The 25,554-nt window shown below is 49.2% G+C and overlaps 1 protein-coding gene across 5 annotated transcripts in view; it reads right to left on the bottom strand.

Annotated features, from left to right (window-relative positions):
• CABIN1 (calcineurin binding protein 1) overlaps positions 1–25,554 on the bottom strand; it is a 166,528-nt gene that overhangs the window by 109,758 nt on the left and 31,216 nt on the right. For 3 of the 5 annotated variants that reach the window (XM_011967986.1, XM_011967984.1, XM_011967987.1), the window contains exons 7-18: positions 24,455–24,584; positions 22,688–22,837; positions 18,489–18,775; positions 17,284–17,452; positions 14,570–14,706; positions 13,792–14,009; positions 11,698–11,776; positions 10,598–10,785; positions 9,551–9,703; positions 8,111–8,305; positions 3,639–3,881; positions 2,177–2,333 (exon numbers count right to left, since the gene is read on the bottom strand). In XM_011967986.1, coding sequence (XP_011823376.1) covers positions 2,177–2,333; positions 3,639–3,881; positions 8,111–8,305; positions 9,551–9,703; positions 10,598–10,785; positions 11,698–11,776; positions 13,792–14,009; positions 14,570–14,706; positions 17,284–17,452; positions 18,489–18,775; positions 22,688–22,837; positions 24,455–24,584 — 2,106 coding nt within the window. The remainder of the gene's footprint in view (positions 1–2,176; positions 2,334–3,638; positions 3,882–8,110; positions 8,306–9,550; positions 9,704–10,597; positions 10,786–11,697; positions 11,777–13,791; positions 14,010–14,569; positions 14,707–17,283; positions 17,453–18,488; positions 18,776–22,687; positions 22,838–24,454; positions 24,585–25,554) is intronic. The other 2 variants (XM_011967988.1, XM_011967989.1) reach the window with 1 other exon arrangement.

Here is a 25,554-nt window from a genome sequence, read left to right as displayed (position 1 = left end):
TCCTGTGGCTCTTTCTGCCTCTGCCAAGGCCAAGGGTGGGATGGAGGAGCATTCCCCTCATGCCACTCTCCACAAATGAGAATATTAATAATATTTCCCAGGATTTGGTCAACTTGCTATCTTCCCTCAGTTCTCCTGCTGAGGGACATGCAGAGACAGAGTCACACCTACTGCTACTCCACCAGAATCTTTCTTTTTTCTTTCCTTTCTCTTTCCTTTCCTTCCTTTCCTCTCTCTCTTTCTTTCTTTGATATACTTTTCAAAGTTTAAGGTATTTGACTATTCCTCTATCCGTGTTTACTTGCTGGCAGTTTTTCTGAAAACTAATTTTTGTTTGCATAATTAATTTTGAGGGAAAGGAGAATTTCAATCCAGAAGTCTTTTTTGTGTTACTTTTCTAAGAAAAATAATACAATTTATAGTTGTAAACTTTAATTTCTTTTTCACCACTAAAACCCTTTTGGAGAACAATAAGGTACCAGAGGTAATAACTGTCAAGAGCGCTAAAGACATACATTGCTAGAAATTTATCCTAAAAAAAAATTGGGTAGAAGCAAAAAGGCATGCATGAGGTGTTCATCACGGCATGACCTGTAAGAATGAAATTTTTTTTAAGAGATAGGGTCTAACTGTTGCCCAGGCTGGAGTACAGTTGGCACAATTATAGCCCACTGCAGCCTCCAATTCCTGGACTCAAACAATCTTCCCGCCTCAGTCTCCTGAGTAGCTGGGACAAACTAAGGGTTCAGCAGCGGGGACGGTCCAACAGAGCATGCACCGCTCATCAGCATGATGAAAACAATGGAGCAAAATGGAGCAACAGCCTTACAAAACAGAGAATAAAAGCCTTTTGCAATCTGGCCCCTCCTCCCCTGTCCAATCCCCATGCCCCAGGTCTCCTGTCTGATTTAAGGCTTGCTCAGTCCCTGGCTCCACTCTGCCTCCCCAGTGTCTTCCTCTGCCCCTGCTCTTCCATCAGGGCTCAACTCAACCCACACCCACACCCATGGACAGCATCAGGTGCCCTCCTCTCAGTCCACCACACCAGCGTGATGCTGTTAGATAATTGATCTGTCTCCCACCACCACAAACCTGTCAAGGCCAGAGGTATCCTATTCACAGAGCCCTGACATGTCGTCAGCAGCTGATGAACTTCTGAGCAGTGACTAAAATTATAGAGAGAGTGTGAAGGGAAGGAGAAAAACCATATGTTAACTCTGGTTTTCTCTGAGCAGTTGGAATAGGGATGACTCTTTCCTTTCCACTTTTTCTTGTTTCACAAATTATTGAGGAAAAATCTTCAATAAACTTAATTTTAAGCTAGTTGAATACAAGCATCAATAGACACATACTATTATAACAACTGCACACAAACTAGATGTGCATTAGGCCAAGTCTGGACAGCAAATGCAAGAAAACAAAAAATGGAAAAAGAAAAAAAAAGATCTATCTCATAAGATTATAGGTGATCTTTCCTTTAAGTGTCATTTAGCTGTCATACTGTCGTTTCTTCAATCCAGCACATTTTCTACCATTGCACTGACCATGGATCCAGGGCCATCTCCATTAAGGGTCTAGGGCAGGCCCTCCCTGGATTCTCATCACTCAGCACCCACCATGAGCCAGGCATTGACTCACCATGGTGATTCATGGCTTTATTATTTCATTTCATCCTCAGAACAACTTTCTGAGGTAGATACTACTATTCCCAATATGGGTATGTGGAAATAGAGGCTGAGGTTATATGACTTGCCCAAGGTCACACATCTAAGAAGTGACAGTTGGGATGTGGAACCTGTGCTCGCTCCATGCTGCCCTCGGCTTACCATCCCTTGGGGTGTCATGGGGATTAAAGGAGCTAGTGGGTACAAGGCCTCCTGGAGCAGTGTCAGCATTCCTCATAAGTAGTAACCTCTTGTCACTCCCTCCATGCTGCCACCTGCACCAAACATGCAATGTTCACACACCCAGGACTCCCGTGCCCACTGCACAGTAAGCTCCCTTAAGGAAGAACCAAGAACACTTCTGCCTCTGTCCAGGCGCAAGCAAAATGCTTGGATTGAGTGGATGGAGCCCCACTCACAACATCTGGATAAGGTCCAGGACCCTAGGGCAGAGGACAGGGGCAGGACATGGGAATTGGAGCTCATCCCCACTGCGCCCACTGCCTGTGCACCTTCCTCCGCTGGGTTTTGGAGCTGCTGCTGGTGGCACAGAGAGTGGAAGGTGTCTTCCTCCTGCCAGATGATCCGGTGTAGAATGATCCAGGGCAGCACTGAAGAGACATGGGGCTCCTTAGCCTCCTCCTGCACGGCCATGCTGCAGTCAATGACCTGACAGTGAGGGGCAGGAGACAGCAGAAGTGTCACAGCAGGGTAAGCCTTCAGGGCAGACTGAAGGGAGGCAGAAGGCCTCTTGGGGAGCTGGTACATGCTACCTGCCCACCCCTACTGTTCTGATGTGGGCACTGTAACCTAGCAGATCCTCAACATGTCATCGGACAGAGGCCCATAATGTCCAAAGATAGAGTCACACCACCCTCCATGCCACATGCAGTTACTGATACCCTCAGTACCTACTATGTGCTGCGTCCTGTGAACAGGGCATGGGGGAGCTGAGAGCCCAGAGAGAAGAGAGCAATGGGCAAGCTATACAAGTGCAAAGCGTCAATATGGTTGCTGCAATGAGAACAGATGCAGCCACAATGGCTTACAGAGGAGGGGTGGGGCAGACAGGGGAGAGCCTTTTAAAAGTTTCCAAGTGTGTGGCTGTGGTGTATCCAACACTCAGGGAGGGCAAGGAGTGGGGGCAGAGGACAGGCATGCAGGCAGGGACCCCAGAGGGTAGCCCAGGAGGGCTGCAGCCAAGGGAGCACAAGACCAGGGGGAGAGACAGGCCTGGGGCTCAGTGTACCTTAGGTGACACAAAACATGGAGGGAACATGAAGGGTTTTAAGTGAGGGGGGAGCACATTCACATCTGTTTTGGAAAGGTGCCTTTGTGGTTGGACAGTAGCTGGAAGGGGCAGAGGAGACTGCGGCGAGTGTGCTGCCACAGCTCAAGCAAGAGTAGCAGTGGCTTGGACTACAGCAGAAATATGAAGACAGAGGGAGAAACAAAGGCTGGAGGGGTGAAGATATAGATTTGGCAGGACTTGCTGAAGGTCTGAGCGGGAATTGAGGAGACAGCCCAGAGTGCTTCATGGGAAGATTCTCTGCCTTAAAGCCTTCCTGGACAACGCAGGGTGCTGTGACCACTCCTTAGCTGGAAGTGCCAGGACGGCATGGGATGCTGGAGCCATCACGGCCTACGCTCTGGCTCCCATTCTGCCTCTGACTCGCTGCAGGCAGACCAGTGCCTCCCTGTGAGGTTATTTCTTCCCCTCTAGGGTGGATGGTCTGGAAGAACCCTGTGGCACCAAGTGCTACATAGACTCTAATCCCCAGATCCAACCAGCCCCAGGAAGGTCTGCAGTCTGCACACAAACCCCTCCTCAGATCCCGAAAGTTCCAGCCAAAGAAGCCATCATGTCCCCTTTAGGTGCCTAATTAGCAATGAAAGCTTAACTACTGAAGAAGAGGGATGTCAGAGAGACATACCTACTGGGGCAGGGCAGGGTGAGAAGGAGCCAGGGGTTACCTGGATGAGGTTGTTGGTGAGCCGCACGAGGCCAGTGGTGGAGGATGATTCCTTCAGGATGCTGCCACTGCTGTCGGCAGAGAGGGCCTGCTCGATACCCATCAGCAGTTGGGTCACTGTGGCCACCCACTCCTCCTTGGCTGCAGCCTCACTTGAGTTCACCATCTGCTGGACGGCCTCATTCAGAGCCACATCGGAACACTCAAAACACTGCCGATAGTCCTTCAGCCGGAGCAAGGAGTCCTAGTACAGCAAGAAGCCAGATGAAGTGCACGGTGAGCTCAGCACATCTGGGCCCAAGGTCTGAGCAGGGACAACTGAAGGAAAACAGATGAGGGGCGGCAAAAGAAAGGGAAGTACGAGCCCCAGCACAGCATAGGCCCCATGCAGCCCAGAGGTGCCTGGAAGGGCAGTCTGATGGCCTGTGGGCAATGGCAGCAGAGAATGTCACCAGTCACGGAGCTTTCAGAAAGGCTTCACCTCTGTACCTCACCTTCCCCATTTATAAAGTAGGGACGCTGGGAATGAGGCTGCAGAGCCAGCCAAGGTGAGACAGGGACCCCAACACCTGTCAGCTCTCCCCAGAGCCACTGTGCCCATCCAGTGCCAGGGCTCTGGAGGGGGTTCAGCAAGGAAGGGGCAGACTGCCAGGGAGGGACTATCTCAGTGGAGGAGGGCCTGAGCCAAGGCCACAACAGAGGCAACTAGCCAGGCAACGCTAAAGTCATCATTCTATCAGGTCCCTCCTCCCAGGTGCCCTGATGGGGCCAATGTGTAAGCTATATGAGCCTCAGCCACCACATCATCCACTCAGCGGCACTGTGGGCCTTAAATGAGCTGATGTGCATATTACACTCAGCACAGTGCCTGGCACATGGAAGAGTTCTGAGAACACCACACTGAACTGTTACTTCTATTTTAAAAGCTTCTCTTTGGAAGGAAGCCATTGCTTTTTGCAAAGCTCCTTTTTTTTTTTGACCTAGAATACAACCTATTTAAATGCCTGGGATCTCTCTTTCATCACTGTGCTGGTGCATGGGGAAACACAGTCTGTCTGTGAATTCACAGATCTGGTGGGCCGCTTGTTACACCTGCAGGAAGCACCTGTTGCCCGGTGCCCCACTGGGCTCTAACCTCGCCACAGCCCAGGACTGGCAGTGGCTCCTCCCAACCTTGACACATGCAGCTGCCACTCTCTGAGGTTAGACCAACAGGTGTGGGGTCAGAAATACCTGAAACTGCCTTTGGAATGTGGTGTAGTATCTGAACACAGATCAACACCTCCCCCAATTTATAAATCCTAATTGCCAGGAAAATGGGGCCCGTGTTTCATTAGAGAATGCCAGCACCCTTTACCAGGAGGCCACTGGGGTTCGAGGGTGCCTACAGGGTGCTGATATGGGGGTCCAAAGCCTGAGCTGATGCCTCCTGGTCAAAACACCCAACATGTGAGAGCCAGAGGATTATTTTCCAGCATGATAAAGACTATTAAATGCAACCAGAGTCATTGTGAAAGTCAGGGACAAGACAAGGACCTGCTAATGGTGCTCTAAAATATGACATAATCTCCAGGGCTCAAGGCCAGAAAGAGCAAAAAAGTAGAATAAACACCAACGAATGAGGGGACCAAATTACCATCGACTGGGGGCAACACAATCATCTACCCAAACACAATCAAACAAGCCAGACAGAAAACAAGCGATAATGGGAACTCAGTGAAGCACCCAGACTCAAACACGAAAAATCAATAGGGTTCCTATGAGCCAGCAACGTAGGAATGCTACGTTGGAATGCTACATGGAAAAGATAATGAACAACAAGAAGATTCTGCTCAATATAGCAACCAAAAATATTAAGGACTAAGAGTCAGCTCAACAAGACACAAACTATCTAATTAGACTGAAGAACATAATAGGCAGCTTGCCCACTGGGAGAAAGCGCCACTATACACCTACGGGAGAAGACTGCAAGTTCACTGCCCCACTTGAAAAAAGCTAAATGAAGCAAGTTAAATGCAAAACATAAAACATTAACTCTGCAGGAATAAAACAAAAGCAAATACTCTTTTTATCTCTCTGTTGATGAGTCTCTTGTCAGACTCCCCTCCAGAACATGGAGCAGTCTTCCTCTTGGCCCAGTGCCAGGCACCCCATAAAAGCTCAAGCTATGTGTGTAGAATAAGTGGATGAAGGCCAGGTACGGTGGCTCACGCCTGTAATCCCAGCACTTTGGGAGGCTGAGGCGGGCGGATCACGAGGTCAGGAGATCCAGACCATCCTGGCTAACACAATGAAACCCCATCACTACTAAAAATACAAAAAATTAGCTGGACTTGGTGGTGGGCGCCTGTAGTCCCAACTACTCAGGAGGCTGAGGCAGGAGAATGGCGTGAACCCAGGAGGCGGAGCTTGCAGTGAGCTGAGATCACACCACTGCACTCCAGCCTGGGCGACAGAGCCAGACTCTTGTCTCAAAAAATAAATAAATAAAGAAGTAGATGAATATTTCTCCACTCTTGGAAAGACTGTCTAAGCATAGAAACAAAAACCACAAAGAGCAATGAACAAAATCACACATGTATGAAAACATCAAAAGATTTGACAGCATAAAAATTCAAAACTTCTCGGCAATTTAAAAGCAAACAATTGGGAAAAAAATATTTGCAAGATCTGTCGAGAAAAAGATTACTATCTTTAATACACAAAAAGCACTCCAAATCAGTAAGAAAACACTCTCAATATGAAACTGAGCAATAATCTGGAGTCCTTAATTCACAAAAAGCAGGCGTTTCCAGAGCACTCGGCCCAGACCTCAAGCACAGCCCTTATCACAGTTCAGTGCCTGCCCAAGCAGCAGCTCCTGCCCCATCAATGGGGTATCCTGCCACATCCAGCTGTTCTAGAAGACAGTAAGAGCAAGACCACATCTGAGCACTGAGGGCATCCTATGGAGGCAGAGTCCACTGGCCTCTCCCCGCTTTCTCCATCCCAGCACCCTTCTTGGTACACTGGCTGTCCCTCCCACACATAGCCATGCTGGGCCATCTTGCAGCCTGCCAGGTAACTGAGGTCACACACATCTCATCCCCTGATCTTGGCTTGGGCCCGACTGACCTCCTCTGCCAGAAGCTGGAGCCTCCTTCCCTCCACCTTCTTCTCCCTTCTGCTTCCCCAAACCAACTGTTTCTTCCCCTTTCCCCAGGACTGAGGTGCTTCCATTTGTTCCCACAGTTGCACCTCTTAACTATTTCCCAGTTCAAGAATGTTAATAATTAAAATGCTTTGTGGAATCTGTGCAAAAAACCTGAGAGAAGACTGGACTCTTTCCAAATTGAAAGGGAAGTACCCAATAAGATAAAAAACACAATGTGATTAGTAGGATGAAGCATAAGGGACCAGGACTCAATGCCACTAAGCATATTTTGAGTATTATCTCCCATGTTTATCTCGGTGCCAACTCAACCCTCCTGAGGATGGTGGCAACGATGACAGCAGTACCTCCACAGCACCTGCTAGTGACAGGCATGGTGCCAACACACATTAACTTGTGTAATCCCTACAACAGGACTCTGAGCTAAGGACACTGGTCATCCCCATCCTAGAAATGAGGAACTGAGCTCAGAGAGGTTGAATAACTGCCCAGCACCCAGCAGCTGCCAGCTCCCTGGCAGGCTCTTGGTAAGAGTTTACCTCCTGAGGAAAAGCAGCACAGAAGGATTCAGGAGGGCACATGAGGCTTCAAACATAAGGCTAGTGTTATTTTTCTTCAGCTACATGGGTCTTTATTTTATCTGGATTCTTCACACTGTACAGATATTTTAGCCACTTTTATATTTACCTTAAAAAACAATACAAAACGAGATGGATGAATAAACAAGTAGATGGACAGATGATGACCTGACCATTCTTCCTTCCTCCTCTGCCATGCAGAAGTTCTGAGTCAAGTATGGGGATCACCTTGAGCCACGCAGAACCCTAGAACCTGCACTCCTTGGTTCTAACTTTCCGCTAGTCTTGACAGTATCTTCTGACTAATATCTTCCTGGGGGCTTAGTGGTGTTGATATCCACTCTCTTCTAGCTATGTATTCTTAAGAACACATATGCTATGCTTCTCAGAAGTTGCCCTTGACCCTAACCACACCCACCCTATCTCCAGGGGCACCCTGGGCCCCTCAGAGCCCTACAGCTCCCTGAGTGGCAGGCATCAGAGAGGTTGGACCAGTTAAGACAAAGATATGCAGAGACCCCCCTGAGAGTCAGGGGCAAAGGGAAGCAATTTTACAGACAGCATTGAGCATATCTACATTCCACCAGGTGGTGGTTTAAGTCAGAATGAAGCTGGGCCCAGTGGCTCATGTCTGTAAACCTGCAGCGCCAGGAAGTGAGCCTACCACAGAGCCTCCAGAGAATAAACACAAACAAGCAAGGAGAGAAGGTGCAAGTGGGTGTGAGGGACACCGGCAGCACACACCTGCAGTAGAAGCAGCTGGGCTGGCCTCTCAGGAATGGAAGTCATAAACTCCAGGTGTTTGGCCCGGTCAAACCCACTGGTGCACAAAGTGGGGCGGAGCAGATGCACAACAGCCTTGTAGTCACCAGCTTCGTACAGTCGCTGAATCTCCTCCAGGGACTGGCACCGCTCCAGCGACTTCAGGTTCTTATCAATCTGAAAAAGGCCCGGCAATGTTTTATGAGGGTAAACCCCTCAACCCCTGCCCCACCGAATCTGGCCAGTGTTTGTTTTTATCAGAATTGGATGAGGAGAATAAAAATTAGACTATGTTCCCGCCCCCCAAAAATTAGACTCCTCCTTCATACATCAGTGTTTACACTAAATGTGTGTGTTAAAAGTATTTCTATTAATGGCAAGGCATCCAATTCTTTAAAAAACAAGCACATCAAAAACCAAAAACTACCCAGAAGCAAAGGAGTTCCAGGAAAGCATCCGCCAAGACAGCTGGACAGCCTTGTGGTCACAGGTCAGTGAACCAGTCTTGCAGAACCACGGAACATCAGGCTGTCAGAGACTCAGCAAGCCTGGACCAGAGGTTGTCATACGCTACACGCAGGACCTGATGAAGCCCTGGCATGTAGACAGCCCTGTACCTGAACTTGTCCCTGAAACAACTCTAGGAGAGTCTGAAGGCCACTTTCAGCCACTGTGGACATTTCACAGATACAGAACTGCAGCAGGGTCTGAAACTGCACAATGAATAAAGTGGCACCTGGGTGGAACCTGGCATATAGGCCACACACTGCTGACCCAACCCCATGGCCAGCCTAATACTGGTCTCCTCCAGCTGGTATTTCCTTCCAGTTACCACTGGGATGGCTGCCACACATAGCCAGGAGAGCAGACCAATGACTGCTTCTAAATAGTGCTGGTGAGAACTCCCATACCTGCTTTCCACCAGGGATCTGCAGTGCCCCAGTGTACTAGAGCAGCCTTTTCCTGGCCTCTTCTGTCTTCCCACCAGGGGCCCCGCTCAGCATGTGGGAAGCTTTCTTGTTCCTCAGAAACAGGTCAACCCTGGGCTAACTATGCCAAATCACAAGAAATCTTTGACTAAGAAACACCATTTAAAAACTTTCAGCCGGGCACAGTGGCTCACACCTGTAATCCTAGCACTTCGGGAGGCCAAGGTGGGTGGATCACCTGATGTCAGAATTCAAGACCAGCCTGGCCAGCATAGTGAAACCCTGTCTCTACTAAAAATACAAAAAATTAGCCAGGCATGGTGGCAGGCACCTGTAATCCCAGCTACTCAGGAGGCTGAGGCAGGAGAATCCCTTGAACCCCGGAGGCAAAGGTTGCAGTGAGCCGAGATTGCACCATTATGTTCCAGTCTAGGTGACAAGAGTGAAACTTCATCTATGGGAAAAAAACAAACAAACAAAAATTCTCACTCACCTCCTCCAGGGAAACCACAGAGTCATTATGGAGGTTGGGTAGCCGGATGACAATGTCTCTTCGCCCAGCCCCTGCCTCCACCTGGATGGCGGTGGAACTCTGGAGCATTTCTGTGCAGATGTCATAGTTCTCCAGGGCCTGCTCCATGTCTCCCTGGTTAGAAGGAAAACAGGTCAGGGGACCAAAGCATAAGATTGACTATGATGTGCCAGATGCCTTACACCTCTGATCTCACTAGACTGTGGAGGCCATGAGGGTGGGGTTTTTACCAATTACTACTGTAATCCCTAAGAAGGGCCTGGCATGTAGCTCAGGCTCAATAAATACTTGTTGACTGAATGAACAGTGCCTATCAACTCTGTGAGGGTAGATATCATAAACCCCATGTTGCAGATGAAAACACTGAGGACACTTGAGCAGAGCCAGAGTTGGGAGTTAGGCCTGTCCTAATTCCAGAACTAGTGTTCTTCACATCAAACAGTGTTGCTTCCTTTAGACTAAATGGTTGCTGACAGGGCCCTGGCAATCTCTTGACTCATTCTACCACAGTGTACCAGTACCACCATGTGCAAGGTACTAGGTAACAGCCAATTCATCCTGGCCTTCCAGACCAGGCTCTGAAGAGAAGCTTTCCCAGAACTCTCACAAAACAGGTGAATAATTCCCTTTTAGAAAGCTCCATATCTGTTTATTCATTTGCTCAGGCTCTCTCAGGAAAACATAAGCAAACAGTCAAGACGCCAAGGCAATCTTGAGTGGGGGAGGCAGAGGCAGAGCAAATGCCTTCCAGAGCTCTGTGGTTATGCTGAAGAGCTTTACAGACTGGTATCAAGCTTGGAAGTCTGAGATGCTGAGAATTCCCCACCGTGTCGCAGTTTCTCATGCCAAGCCCAGTGCCCGGGCAGGTGCTACGCATGTACACATGCACACGCACACACACACACACACTCACACACACACAGACACACACCCTCAACATGGTCAGTTTTCTGCCCATCCTGCTGGGTGTCAGGGCATACTCCCCAAGCAGCTGACCATGGAACCAACCTGCAGCGCCAGGAAGCGAGCCTTCAGCCAGTAAACACGGACCACAAACTCCAGCCAACCATCCTCGAACAGGTCGCGCTGGGATGAGGCAAATGACAGCTGTAGGAGGTCACCAAGGCAGTGGGTTCCTGGGAAGTCAGGTCCAAATCTGCCATTCACCATACCAGCAGGGCAGTTCCGAGGAGACACTAAAAACCATGAGACCAACGAGTCAACTTCATGTGTAGCATCCTAATGCCCTTCTGCTTCTCAGAAGTTGCCCTCGGCCCTAACCACACCCACCCTATCTCCAGGGCCACCCTGGACCCCTCAGAGCCCTACAGCTCCCTGAGTGGCAGGCATCAGAGAGGTTGGACCAGTTAAGACTTTAAAGATATGCAGAGACCCCCCCGAGAGTCAGGGGCAAGGGAAAGCAATTTTAGAGACAGCATTGAGCATATCTACATTCCACCAGGTGGTGGTTTAAAAGTCAGAATGAAGCTGGGCCCAGTGGCTCATGCCTGTAATCCCAGCACTTTGGGAGGCTGAGGTAGGTAGATCACTTGAGGTCAGGAGTTCAAGGCCAGCCTGGCCAACATGGTGAAACCCCATCTCTGCCAAAAAATACAAAAATTAGCTGGGCATGGTGGAACACGCCTGTAGTCCCAGCTCCTCGGGAGGCTGATGTGGGAGAATCGCTTGAGCCTGGGAGGCAGAGGTTGCAGTGAGCCGAGATCATGCCACCGCACTCCACCCTGGGTGACAGAGCAAGACCCTGTCTCAAAAAACAACAACAACAACAATAACAATCCATATCACCAGAAAAATTACTGAAGCTACATAAAGCACTGCATTGAATAGTCACACCAAAACTGAGATCCCACTTCCTTCTATCTCACAGCAAAAGCAGATTGGTGGCTCCCTCTGGGGGCTTAGCTCCTGCTAACCACTTCTTGAGTATCCAGGAGATTTCCCTGGGACCCTGACAAGCCAACCCAAAAAATGTGCCTACTATAAATGTAAGTCTAAATACCATAACTCAGTCTCACCAGTTCAGCTTTCTCCCAGCTGCTGGGGGGTTCAGAAATTAGCCTGGCCACAGAACACATAATGCCGCCTACCTGCAGAGCTTCTGCCTTTGGTCAGCAGCCACTGGTCCAGCTGAAGCTCCATGCAGGAGAGAGACATCAGCATCATGTCCTGCAGGACAGGCATAGGAAGGTCAAGAACAGTATCACAAAGCCTCTTCAGTGTTGGGGGTAGGGGGCAGTGGAAGGAAACAAAACTAAACTTTACTTTTTGATAAAAATATAATTCTTTCTATTCACTTGCCATTTCATAAGTGATAATCAGTGACCACTCTTCAAGACATAAAAAGAGCCACATGGATGTATGTTGGGACAAGACTTGGGAGGGGCCAGGAGACCTGTCTTCAGAGTTCTTGTCCTGTTGAAGAGGCAACCTGTCACCTGCCAAGTGCTGGGCCAGACACTGCAACCAAATCACAGAATTCAACCCTTAAAAATTTTGGGCAGCTGGCCAGGCACGGTGGCTCACGCCTGTAATCCCAGTATTTTGGGAGGCCGAGGTAGGTGGATCACGAGGTCAGGAGATCGAGACCATCCTGGTTAACACGGTGAAACCCTGTCTCTACTAAAAATAAAAAAAAAAAAAAAAAATTAGCCGGGCGTGGTGGCGGGTGCCTGTAGTCCCAGCGGCTCGGGAGGCTGAGGCAGGAGAATGGTGTGAACCCAGGAGGTGGAGCTTGCAGTGAGGCGAGATTGCGCCACTGCACTCCAGCCTGGGCGACAAGCGAGACTCAGTCTCAAAAAAAAAGTTCTGGGCAGCTGGTATACCATTCCCAGGGCACTTGAGGAAGCTGAGGCTCAGCGATGAGAAGGCACTTGCCCAGTGGGCACAGCTGGAAAGTTATCATCAGCCTGCTTTGCCTGGGGATCAAAGCCCTGGTTCCTCCTGCTGTTTCACAACTGCTCCAGGAGAGCATGGCCTGGTGGGAAGAAGTTGCCAGGAGGCAGTCCTGAGGTATCCCAGTGGAAGATGCCCAGCAAGGGATGGCTGACCTACAAGCTCCTCTACCTCCTGTGCTCTCAAGTCAGAAAGACCACCAGGCATCCCTGAATGTTTCTGGTGCTCCTGCTTCAGCATTCAGTGTCCCATCTCCAACAGGAGTACGGGGCCAGAGCACCTTGTGTTCCCTTAAGCTCTAGGAGGCACCAAGTGGAGGGGGCTGGGGTGTGGAATGCAGCAGGAAGACAAGGCTCAGTGAGGCTCAGCCCCTACTGCTGGCGGCCCCCAACGCTTCTCTAAGCACCCTATTTAGCTTCTGCTGTTTTATCATCTGTTAAAAATAGTCACAGGCCATTTATGGCCTGTTATGTCTTGACATCATAACATCATAACATAGTGAGACCCCCATCTCTAAAAAACAAAACAAATATATATATTTTTTGAGACGGAGTCTCACACTCTCACCCAGGCTGGTGTACAGTGGCGTGATCTTGGCTCACTGCAAGGTCTGCCTCCCGGGTTCACACCATTCTCCTGCCTCAGCCTCCCGAGTAGCTGGGACTATAACCGGGTGTGGTGGTGTAAGGCTGTACTCCCGGCTACTCAGGAGGTTGAGGTGGGAGGATTACCCGAGCCCAGGAGGTTGAGGCTGCAGTGAGCTGTGACTGCATCACTGCACTCCAGCCTGGGCAACAGAGCAAGACCCTGTCTCAAACAACAACAACAAAAGCCTCAGTCACAGTCCTTGCCACCTCAAACAAACCAAATGTTTCCCTTTCCTCCAGCTTTTCCTGGCAAGCCTTCCTCTGACTCAGTACACAACCCAAGAAGCGCTTCTCATGACTCTCATTCCCTCACACATCCCATGTCCAGCTCTGCAGCCACAATCCAGCATCCCACTATTACCACTGGATCTCAGCCACTGTTCACCTGGCATGACAGCAGCCTCCTGACAGCCCCCTGAGCCCACTGTCACCCGCAAGTGTATCCTCCACTCAGCCATCAGGGAGCTTTCTAGGCACAAACCCGGTTTAGTGACTTCCTGCTTCAACACCCACAAAAAGCCCAGGTTCCAGGCCCACAAGTAGATGCAGCCAAACACAACAGCAGCCCCACACCCATGCAAGATCCCTGTCCCCATGCCCTGGTCCCAGTTCAATACCAGCCCTTGAGAGGCTCCCCCCAACCTTGATGTGCTTGTTGCTGCAGTCCCTCAGCAGCGGGTTGGGCAGGCTGGTGCTGTGCCTCCTCCAGCTGTGGTAGACGCTGAGCACGACCTCCGCCAGGCCTGGAGGCCACCTTAGCAAGAACTTGTGGCCCATGCCTTTCAGGTAGCGCATCATCAGCTCCAGGATGCCCCCGTTGGTTAGGTTCTCCAGCAGGAACTCATGCACGTCCTGCTTTTCTGCCCAGGGAGCAAGAACAACCTGACTTGAACAAAGAGGACCTTCCATGCCAGGATCTCCCATTTTCTTTGGGACAGTAAAGACTGTTTCCTCCCTCTACCATCTGATCCAGGTGGACATGATACTACGTTGTGGTGCTGAGATCAGGCTACTGGGTTCAATGCCTGGCTCCAGCCCTCAGCAGCTATGATTGAGCCTCTCTGAATCTCCATATCTAAGGTGGACATCAAAAGGTCAGACCTCCAAGTGCTGCCATGTGCACTAATCTCACTCAGCAGTTATATACTGATACACACTCAATAAGTTTGCCTATACACATTCAATTTGCAAAGCGAAGCCTGTGAATTTGGCCATAAGAAAGCACAGCAAATATGAGTCTAGACATTTCAGAAGACCTCCAAGTTGACCACAGGGCTCAGGTCCAAGACTAATCCAGGCAGACTCTTGGCCACACGAAAAAACACCCCAGAACCATTCTCACAGAACAAAACATAAGCAGGTTATAGGATAGTGGGAAGAAGAATTCCCAAATTGAATGGTCACACTGCTCAATTCCTACCAGATTCCATGAACGTGGCTGAGTCAAATGACAGTCTATGAGGCCCAATGCTTGGGAAGCTTTCCAGTTTGGCTTCTGACTGGACTTCATAGTTATTAAAGGAATCATCTTCCTCCTCAGGGTCCAGCTTTCTTAACCTGCATGTAACATGCCAAAATCACAAAGTCACAACACATGTTCTGACACAAGCATCTGAACTCTTCCTGTTAGAGAAACCAAATCTGAGCCAGGAAGAAGGTAGCTAAAATAAGTGGGTGGTGGGGTCCAGAACCCAGGCCTCCGGCAGGCTCTGCCTCTCTCCAGGGCTTTATGAGCTAGCATTTGGTGTGTATCCTGTCTTGTTCACTCATCTCATCAACAGATGATTACCGAGCACCAGCTATGTGCCAGGCACTGTGCTAGGCACTGAATACAGCAGCCCTAAATGTGGTAGATCCTGCCTGCAGTAAGCTTACCCTCTAAAGAGACACAGCCAATCAGCAGGTACACAAAACTAACCCAAATAAGGACCACCTCACAACAGAGTGCTTGAGACTCTGGGTCAAAAGGGCTCTGCTTTAGAGAGCAAGGTCAGACAAAGCCTTTGAGAGGGGATGATGTTCATGCTGCCACTGGAGGAGGAAAAGGGCTGGCAATGCAAAGATGCAGGACAAGAACAGGTACAAAGGCACAGGCCAGAAGAGTACCTGTGTGTTCTAGGGCCTCATGGGAGCCCAACAAGTGAGGTGGAAAGCAGACAGATAGGTGGGAGTTTGGGGGACACATCAAGCCCATCTGAACTTGGTCCTTCCATAGCTCCTCACAAAGCTGTGGGTGGGCCCAGTCTTGGGACTGGGGACACCTCTCCTGGCAGGCACTCCTCCCAAGGACCCATTTCAGCCAACCTTGTGATGTTCCCTCAACCCAGAACCCCTGCAGCAAAAACACTCAGGGCACTTGTGAATGTCTTCATTCACGTATTACACACACTCCCAGGGCGACTCCATCAGGCAAGCTACCATGTTGCTCTTGCCTTGACCATTCAAAGAAGCAGACACTAAGTTGAGTGTGGTTGCTCAAGCCTGTAATCTCAACATTTTGGGAGGTGGAGGCAGGAGGATGGTTTGAGGTCAGGAGTTCAAGATCAGCCTGGGCAATACAGCAAGGCCTCATCGCTACAAAAAACAATAAATAAAATTAGCTGGGCATAGTGGCGTGCACCTGTAGTCCTAGCTATTCAGGAGGATCCCTTGAGCTCAGGAGTTCAAGGCCACAATGAGCTATGATTGTGCCACTGTACTCCAGCCTAGGTGACAGGGCAAGACCCCATCTCTAACAAAAATAAAAAACAAAGGAGCAGACACTAAACCACAAAGGAAACCAACAACTAAAATAAAGATAAAAAAGAAAGTCAAAACCATTCCAGGTAAATGGGACAGGGGAACAAGACCTTGGAGTAAAAAGCAGGGCTAAGGGGAATATAGGGTCACTCAAATCTCTTGGCACCATCAACCAAAGAACAATCAATCTTCAGCTCTTCCAAAGGGAAACCTTCTTCTGGTATTATCCCTTAAGAAAAATTCATCAGAAGGCACTGTAGCCCCACTTTGGTCCTGCATCAAGTACTGAGAACAATCATTATTTCTAAGCATTTCACCTTCACCTCAGAAAGATAACAAATTAAGAAAATTAGGAATCTTGCTGTAAAATAAATTTATAATCCACCTAAAGCTTCTGGCTTCTCCTTCACCACTTTGATGTTAGTTCCACTGAAATAAACTGTCATGGGAAAGAACCACTGCTAGTTTAACTCCTGTTTAAAGATGGCATATAGAACACACATGGTTAGCTCCCAAACTCCATTCCAGTAACAATGAAGAAATAAAAAAGGTATAAACTCACAAAGACAGAAGATAGGCGAGGATGGCCCAGCAGACAAAATGTACCAGACAACTGTTAGAAGGCAGATGGTCCAGTGCAAATGAAGAATGGTGTCTGCTGAGAGAGGCCTCTCCACTCAGCAAAGGGAGGAGGAAGCGGAGTATTAAGAAACCAATCCACTGGTACCATAAACTCCAGAAAGGCTCAGAAATTGAGGACCCTAAAGCCTCTAAAGGAGGTGAGCAGGCAAGGACAAAAAGCAGAAGGACTGGTGAAAACCTAAGTAAGAAGCACTGGGGACCAAGTCCCTCCCAGCTCTGGGGAGCCTGGTACCTGCTTGTCCCCTAGGCTCCTGAGAAGCACTAAGAATGAGTGAGACCCAGGAATACTTCACAAGCTCCTCCTCTACCTTCTCAGAATGCAAGGGAATCCTGCTGAGCCTGGAGCAAATCAAGTAGACATGGACTCCCTGAAAGCAGAAGGGAAGCTCCCATCCATGGGGTTTTCAGGGCATCTGCATCTGCATGGGATTTTCAGGGCACAGCACCCCTCTGCCTCCCAGCAACAATTAGATGTCTTGTAAATACACAGGGACATGAGTATGTTCCTTCTAGCTCTCAAAAGATGAACAAGTCAAAGCTCCTGCCTTCAGGAATTTCAGAGGTGGGGAGAAGCGAGAAAAATCCAAGATCCCACTCCAGTGAGATTTGTGCTTCAGACATCTGCACAGATGTTATGGGAACACAAAGGAGGAGATCAGAAAAGAGGGTTGCAATGGAATGAGAAATGTTATTGATGGTGTATGCTGGAGGTTTGTGGGTTTGTTTCTGACAATCAGAAAAAATACACAGTACCTGGACGGCAAGAACTTCATCAGAAGCTCCTGGAAGTCTACTTTCTCTTCTTTTTTGCACTTGGTGTTTCGGACACGGGCAGACCGCCGTTTTGCTGTTTCTCCACTCTCTTCTGAAATCTTCTTCCGTTTTACCCCTTTCTTGGACTTATCTCCCCCAGAAATATCACCTTCACAAAGAATGCAAATTAAAATCTTACACGGTGGCAGGGGTGAAAAAAACACACCATACAGACACATCAATCTCCCTCTTTTATAAATCTACTAGCATTAAACTCTTCGACATTCAAAAAATGTTCCATCTCTTCTTCAACAACAAAGAATCCCGAGTAAAATTAATTTGAAACCCCTTAACTCTCACACCTTTCTTGACTTCACAGGACCCACAAGCCAGATTTCAAGATTACTTTCCACAGTTATAAAGCAAGCAACAGCCTCACTCTCCCATCCCCTCACTGGTCGGCTGAACTTTGGGGTCTCACCTGATATACCCAGAACAGAGAAAGTGAGTGGCTCTGACCCTACCCAGGACCCTCTGAGGACTCAGCAATATGACAAGAGCAAAAAAACAGTATGAACTATATGGCAACGGAAGAATGTCATGTATGATTAAGTAAAAAAGAGACAACCACGTGCATGTTTATTCAGAAACTTCTATATCTACCAGATTTTCTTTTTTTCAGTGACATAGAAATCAAGAAAAGGCTTGGAAGCTTTTGTCAAAAACTTCTGACAACTCTAGCAACAATAAAAATCAATAAAACATACGGTGGTTGGTGACTTTGCTGACTTTGTTTTCTAAGATCAAAGAACTCAGGAGGTACACCGTCAGCAAGAGAGCAGGACCAGCAGAGGGGACCTTTGCCAGCTTCCATGTTACGAGTGAGTAAGAGCGACCTTCATGCCAGAATGTGGCAGCCAAGGCACTAAACGGTCCTGGGGGAACTATCAAGGAGCAGGAGCTGCATCCTGATCCCCCGTTCCCCCTCACTGCAGGGACTTCAGAGCTGAAATGGCCCTGACAGGCAGTGACACTGTGAGCAGGCTGAGAGGCTCCTCTAGGGCTGGGGGCTCCCACTTCCACTTGAGTCATGAGTGTCAGCATGACCCTTCTCTCTAAAGAGGCAGGGCTCCCCAACAGTCTCATTCCTGCTGGGTTCAGTAAACAGGGTCTCTCCAGAAGCCAAATTCAGGGGGCCTGCTTACCCATAGGAGCGCCTGTCTCCAACAGACCAGGACTGTGCAGTGGGAAGCTGGTTGTAGCCACAGAGGTGTAGGAGACCACAGGCTCAGCGACAGCCACAGCTGGGCTGGTGCTGACAGTGCTTGGCTGGATCACATTAACTGGCGTTACCACCACGGAGGATGCAAGAGGCTGGCTGGGGTCCTGGTAGTCTGACAAATCAATCCTCTTGCCAAGGCTGGGACGTGGGGGCTCGCAGGTGGTGAGATGATTGTACATGGCCAGCAAGCTCTCTCCGAGGCACTTCCAGCTACAGGGAGAGGGCCACAACACCTGATCACCACCCTGTCAGAGGAATACTCCAAGCATAGGGAAAAATGGCCTGCCTGCACAGAGGCAGCAGAGCTGCTCCTGGAGCTACCACCTCCATGGGGGTGGGGGAGGTGATCAAGGTTTCACCACTGCCATAACTGATGAAATCTTGAGTCTAACACGGCTGAACTGAAGGTGCAGCCGCCAAAGCTGGACCAGGGACCTGGCATCCACCTGCACCTCACTGCAGCAGAAGCCCCATAAGCATCTTGGCCTGAGGCACTTTCAGACTCAACAAGGCATGTATGAAATCCATTGACTCACTTCAAAAACTCCTCCCCAGGAAGGTCAAGTCTTTAAAACACTTGTGGAACTTCTCTGCTGCCACTAATCTGTTTCATGCGGAGAGCCTGTTGGGGACTGCCAACAGGGACATGGTCTATAAGAATTTGGACCATGGGCAGGGCCCGTTGGGAGCAGCATCTCAGTGGATTTACCAAACGGGCTGGAGCCTGCTGGATGGCAACAGGAGACTGTTGTGTGTTTTGTTGGGGTATGGTATGGTGTGTTATATTGTGTTTTGTATTTCACATTCTGTGTTGTGTGTTCTGTGTTGTGTTCAAGGTTGTGTGTTGTCTACTATGCTGTGTGGTATGCTACCATGTATCCATTTATCCATCCCTTAATTGCTTCTAATGCCTCAGGCTAAAGACCAACTGCTCAGCCTGGCCTCATGGTGCTACACAGCCTCGTCTCACACCACCTCCTGCACTCCTGCTACGTTAGCTCTCTTTCAGTTCCTTAAACAAAATCACACTCTCACATCCCACTGGGCCTTTGGGCTGGCTTCCCTCTGCCCAGATGCAACGTACCCTCCCACAGCATAGCCCTCTGCCTAGCCAATGCCTGTGCCTCGGTCAGACCGCAGCTCCACCACCCAGCCTTCCCCAACCCCTAGAGCAGCAGGAACCTTGTTCAGAGGCCCTGCAGCACTGTGCTTCTCTCCTCACAGCCCTTATCAGCTTGAGGCATGTGCTCCTTTCTCTGGGTAACTGACAACCCCCGGGATCACTTGTAGCAAGGGACCAGGCCCTGCCACACTGCGCCCCTAGCACAGAGCACAGTCCTCTGCACAGAGCCAGCATCCAGGAAGTGTTGAGAAAGGAATAAAAGAACAGTGCTTCAGGCTGGCACGGTGGTTCATGCCTGTACTCCCAACATTTTGAGAGGTCGAGACGGGTAGATCACCTAAGGTCAAGAGTTCGAGACCAGCCTGACCAACATGGTGAAATCCCGTTTCTACTAGAAATACCAAAAATTAGCCAGGCGTGGTGGCGCATATCTGTAATTCCGATTACTTGGGAGGCTGAGGCAGGAGAATTGCTTGAACCTGGGAGGCAGAAGTTGCAGTGAGCCAAGATTGCACCACTGCACTCCAGCCTGGGCAACAGAGCGAGACCCTGTCTCAAGAAAAAAAAAGGACAGTGCTCACCGGGCGCAGTGGCTCACACCTGTAATCCCAGCACTTTAGGAGGCCAAGGTGGGCGGATCACAAGGTCAGGAGATCGAGACCATCCTGGCTAACACCATGAGACCCCGTCTCTATTAAAAATTTAAAAAATTAGCTGGGCGTGGTGGTGGGCGCCTGTAGTCCCAGTTACACGGGAGGCTGAGGCAGGAGAATGCCGTGAACCCGGGAGGCAGACCTTGCAGTGAGCCAAGATCACGCCACTGCACTCCAGCCTGGGTGACAGAGCGAGACTCCATCTCAAAAAAAAAACAAAAAAAACAAAAAAGAAAGAAAGAAAAAGGAAAAAAAAGGACAGTGCTTCAAAATCCAGAATCTAAACAATGGAGGCTCCCAGGGCTACAAGGAATTTCTTCTTTTTCCTGCCTTCAGTTAATGTTACATTTAGACAGGAAGAATTTGCTCACTGGCTGGGTTGTGTCAAATGCCTTAAATACAGCATTTCCCTTACTCGTGCCTTGCTCTTGCTCGTGCCTACTAGGCACTGAGGAAACCAGGGGTGGTAAACTGTGCCCTGCAGCACATTTTGTTTTTTCTTTTTTTTTTTTTTTGAGACGGGGGTCTTGCTCTGTCACCCAGGCTGGAGTGCAGTGGTGCCATCACAGCTCACTGCAGCCTTGACTTCCCAGGTTCAAGCAATCCTCCCCTTTCAGTCTCCCAAGTAGCTGGAACTACAGGTATGTGCCACCATATCTGGCTAATTTTGTTTATTTTTTGTAGAGATGAGGTCTCACTATGTTGCCCAGGCTGGTATTGAACTCTTGACTCATACTATGTTGCCCAGGCTGGACTTGAACTCTTGATCCTCCGGCCTCAGCCTCCCAAAGTACTGGGATTATAGGCATGAGTCACCATGCCCAGCTGGTTTTCACATTTTTAAAAAATTGTTTTTAAAAAAAAAAGAAAAGAAAAAGAAGAAAAGAATATACAACATAAATTGTACATGGCCGACAAAGGCTAGTATGTTTACTATCTGGCTCTTTAAAGGAAAAGTTTTGCTGACCCCTAGAATAGATGGAGATTACTATAAAAGCATCATGTCCTCTGCTACCAGAGAGGAAATCTACACTCTTCCTTTAATGACCAAATCCCAAATTTAACTACTAAGTGTAACTCCCTCCTGCTTCCACTTAGCCCTCCCACTACACCATGGAGGGTGGCCACAGTGCCAGTTCCCAGCCCTCTGTTCTCCAGTCACATAGCCACAATCCCTTGTAGTGTTCTCAGGCCTTTTCCTCCTTCACTGTAACAGGGAGGCACCCCAGGGCCCTTCCAAAACCCCAACCCTGTAGTTGGGGAGCACACACTCAGATGGGAGAAAGACCCTAATCCAGCTGACAAAATACAAGAAATTGTACCAGACAGGAGTCCTAGAGCAGCCTGAAGAACAGCCCTTTCTTCCTGGCCATCTCGGTGCTCGGGTATGGAAATATTTCTGGGAAATTCCACATGCTGAAACTCACAGCCAGTCATAATAATACGCATCAGAGCCAGCCCTTCCTGAGTGGGTGCTATGTGCTGCCTCTGTGCTAGCCCTACACATTTTATGTCATTATCATGACAACCCTACGAGAGAGATGTTGCTCTCCCCATTGCTAGGGAGTGGCTCCTAATGTCCCCAGAGTCATCCAATTCATAGCATTAGGAGTGCCAGGATTGGACCCAGGTCAGGTCAGTCTGATTCAGGCCAGAGCTCCCTCAGAGTAAACAGACGGGGTGGAGGTAGTGGGTGGGGAGTAGAAATGGAATGCTACTGCTAAGTCATGCTAAACTTAACGATTCAATGTCAGAATTTTAAATACAGAAATTGAATTCCAGAGCTAGCTAAGGGACTAAACTACCCCAACTCCAGGGAACTGCCAATACCAATTTGCCCTTCCTGGAGACAGAGAGACTCTCACATCATGGGGCTGGCAAGGACTATATTGAGGCCCATCTCGCAGGGCTCCCCACATGGCCCTACAGGGAAAACATGGACTTGAGAGCAGGGAAGCCCAGACCTGGGATTGTCTCTGGGCTCCCCATTTAACTGCTCTGAGCATCAGTTCCCTCCTGGCAAGTGCTTGGCAAATGTTAGTTTCCATTCCCCTCCTAGATGGGACAGGCTGAGAAAGGCCTTACAGGAATGTGGCAGGTGGCTGGGGTCAAGAACAGCAACAGCAAAAAGGGACTGAGACTGGATGTACTTGAGAGAGAGCTGACCTGCTTCTTAGTAATGAAGCAAGCATGCACCTCCAACCATTTGGCCACTATGCACCCAGCCTCCATCCATACCACCAACCCAGGATCAAGCCTCAAGGTCTCTCCCTCCTGTGCAGGGCAGTATCCCACACCAGGGCCTACTGGCCGACCCAGCACTCCCAGAGACGCTAGACAACCTACGTCAAGAAAGGAATGGGTTGTACAAGTTTCAGGTCCGGCTCCTTCTCCCGCACAATCAGTGCTTGCCTCTTTTTTCGCAGCCCCAAGGCCTCATCTACAATCGCCTTCGTCTCAGCTGCACTCACCGAAACATCATGAATCGACATGTCACTAAAAGCATGTGAGACAGGGAGAAATTACGATGTTACAAACTAGAACCGAGGCTGAAATTTTACACACAAATTTTACACAAAAATGCATTTAGGTTAGTACCTTTTAATGTGTATTGTTTCTTCCTATGAATAAAATAACCACTTACATCTGGCCTGGGGAGGGCAGTAAATAGCCTTCTTAATACCCACATACACTAGAAATGACTAATATTCTTTGTTCCTTTGACAATTCAAAACTGGGCAGAGAAAGGGTTTTCATATGTATTACCAGTATCATAATAATATCTGAAAAGCCACAGAAAAATAAAATCTTTCTCTCAATTATTATTAGAAAATCTTTAAAGAATTTAACTATCCTATACTGCCCATGCCAACAAAAAGTCATCGGACAAGTGAAGCTCACCAAAGTGTATCATGACCCAAAAATACATAAAGGGCAGGGGCTGGGAGGCCCTAGGTGTCCTCCCACAGACACACTTCTGAGGCGACCCAGCATCACCTGCCCTCCTGCCCACTGTCCTGGTGCTTCCCAGCAGGGTTACATTGCAGAACTACTCAGGAATTTATCTGTTTCATGTGCTTCTCATCTGTCTCCCTCACGAAGGTTAGCTCCCTCATGACAGATGTTCTCTCAGTTCCTATCTCTGCCAACAGGCAGTTCCCTCAGGAGAAGGACAGGCTCACAGGGGATAGACGCCAAGATAAATCACTACTAATCAACCCCTACAGGTGTGTTCCAGGGCCAAGGAAGACCAGAGGGCAGGAGTAGTTGGCTGGGCTGGAGGGCTCGGGGGAAGGGCAGCTACAGCTCAGAAAGCAACAGAGAGGTGACCTGAGAAACAGATAAGTTCAAAAGCGAGCAGCTCTGAGGTGTAGCCCTGCTGGCAGGCATTAGGACAGTCTGGGCAAGAGGAGCAGGTATTGTTGGGTCACCTCAGAAGTGTGCCTGAGGGAGGACACCTGGCAAAGGAGGGGCAATGGCAGGACAGGTGGAGAGGTGGGAAGATGGCATGACAGTTTAGAGCACAGTGGGAGCCAGGGTGAGAAGATAGGATGCCACACAATGGAACCACGCCTGGAAACTGCAAGGGAGTTGGCGCAGCCTTAACAAAAGGAGTCTGGGAGGGAAAAAGCAGGAGGTGAGGTGGGAGAACTATGGGGTCAGGCTGCAAAGAATCTCTTTGGTAAAGCAACTGAGCACGGGCTGTGTCCTAGAGGCAAGGCAGGGGTGGTACATGATCAGAAGCATGTTTGGGACACTGATCTTGGGCAGCACTAGGAATAAAATCCTGGGAGGGGAAAGGCAGGAGGCAAGCTGGGCAGCAGGTTGCCCCAAGCATCCAGAGGAGAGCTAGCGAACACTGAAAGCTGGCAGGGCAGCAGGAGAGGTGGGCAGCAGGCAGCCTGAGGAGGCCTTGCCAAGATTAGGTACAGGTGGGTGATAAACAAGGCAGCCCAAAGTCAGTTCACTAGATGAGGGGCTGCAGCAGGGCATGAAGCCCCAGAGCACAGGGGCTCCATCCATGGACCTGAGGGGAAAACGTGACGTGCTCCTGACCTTCACCAGCCACACAGGAGAGTGTGCACACATGGCATGGGAAGAAGAAGGACTTACCATTTGAGGAACATTCTGAGAGAGTCCTTCCGGAGACAAGGCTGCTCCTCAAAAATCTTCTCCTTGAGGACCAGTCCTTTGCTGTACCGGCAATCCTTCTCCAAAGCCTTGCAGATGAAGTACAGACATGCTGGCGGGGAAAGAAACAGTTTATGACTTCGGGGACCGTACTCAGAAGCTCTGGCCTTGCCAGTTAACATCAGGAAAATATTCCCACTCCTAGAATCAAAGAAATGCCTAGTAAACAATAATGAGATACCACTTGAACTAATTCAGTCAGGTTAGTAATAAGACCCAGAGTAGACTGGGCACTGCAAGGTGAGTAGAACCAAAGACTCTGGCAGAGGACAGACCATAGGATCTTTTTGGAGGACCACAGGCAATGACACACAGATCCTCGACCCAGGAATCCCACCTCTAGGAACTACTGCAAAAATCCAACAGGGCTCACAGTGATTATGTATTGGCTAATTGGAAAACAGCCTTCAAAAAATCTGGAAATAGCCAGGCACAGGGCTCACGCCTACAATCCCAGCACTCTAGAGGCCGAGTTGGGCAGGTCGCTTGAGCCCAGGAGTTGGAAACTAGCCTGGGCACCATGATGAAACCCCATCTCTACAAAAAATACAAAAATTAGTCAGGGTTGTTGGTGTACACCTGTAGTCTCAGCTACTCAGGAGGCTGATGCTTGAGAATCACTTCAGTGAGAATCGCTGGAGCCCAGGAGGTCGAAGCTACAGTGAGCTGTGATAGTACCATCGTACTCTAGCCTGGGCAACAGAGTAAGACCCTGTCTCAAGGAAAAAAAAAAAAATCTCGAAACCACTCTGTCCCACCATGGCACCTGGTTAAATAAATTATGTCCAATTCACACAATGGGTTGCCAAGCAGCCACTACACAGATGGTCGAGGAGTGTGCTTACTGACCAGAAAGAAGGCGAAGATACAGTACTGGGAAGAAGCAGGAGACAAAAGAGGTCACATAGTGTGATTCCACTATACACATAAAACTGATTGAATTTTGCTTACCTGTATTTTCCAATTTTCCTTTAAAAAAAAAAAAAAAAAAAAGGCCGGGCGCGGTGGCTCAAGCCTGTAAT

Source organism: Mandrillus leucophaeus, unplaced genomic scaffold (genome assembly GCF_000951045.1).
Source record: "Mandrillus leucophaeus isolate KB7577 unplaced genomic scaffold, Mleu.le_1.0 Scaffold820, whole genome shotgun sequence".
Lineage (NCBI taxonomy): Eukaryota > Metazoa > Chordata > Mammalia > Primates > Cercopithecidae > Mandrillus > Mandrillus leucophaeus.
Note: the sequence above shows the minus strand (reverse complement) of the source record. Positions and strands in the feature narration are given on the sequence as shown.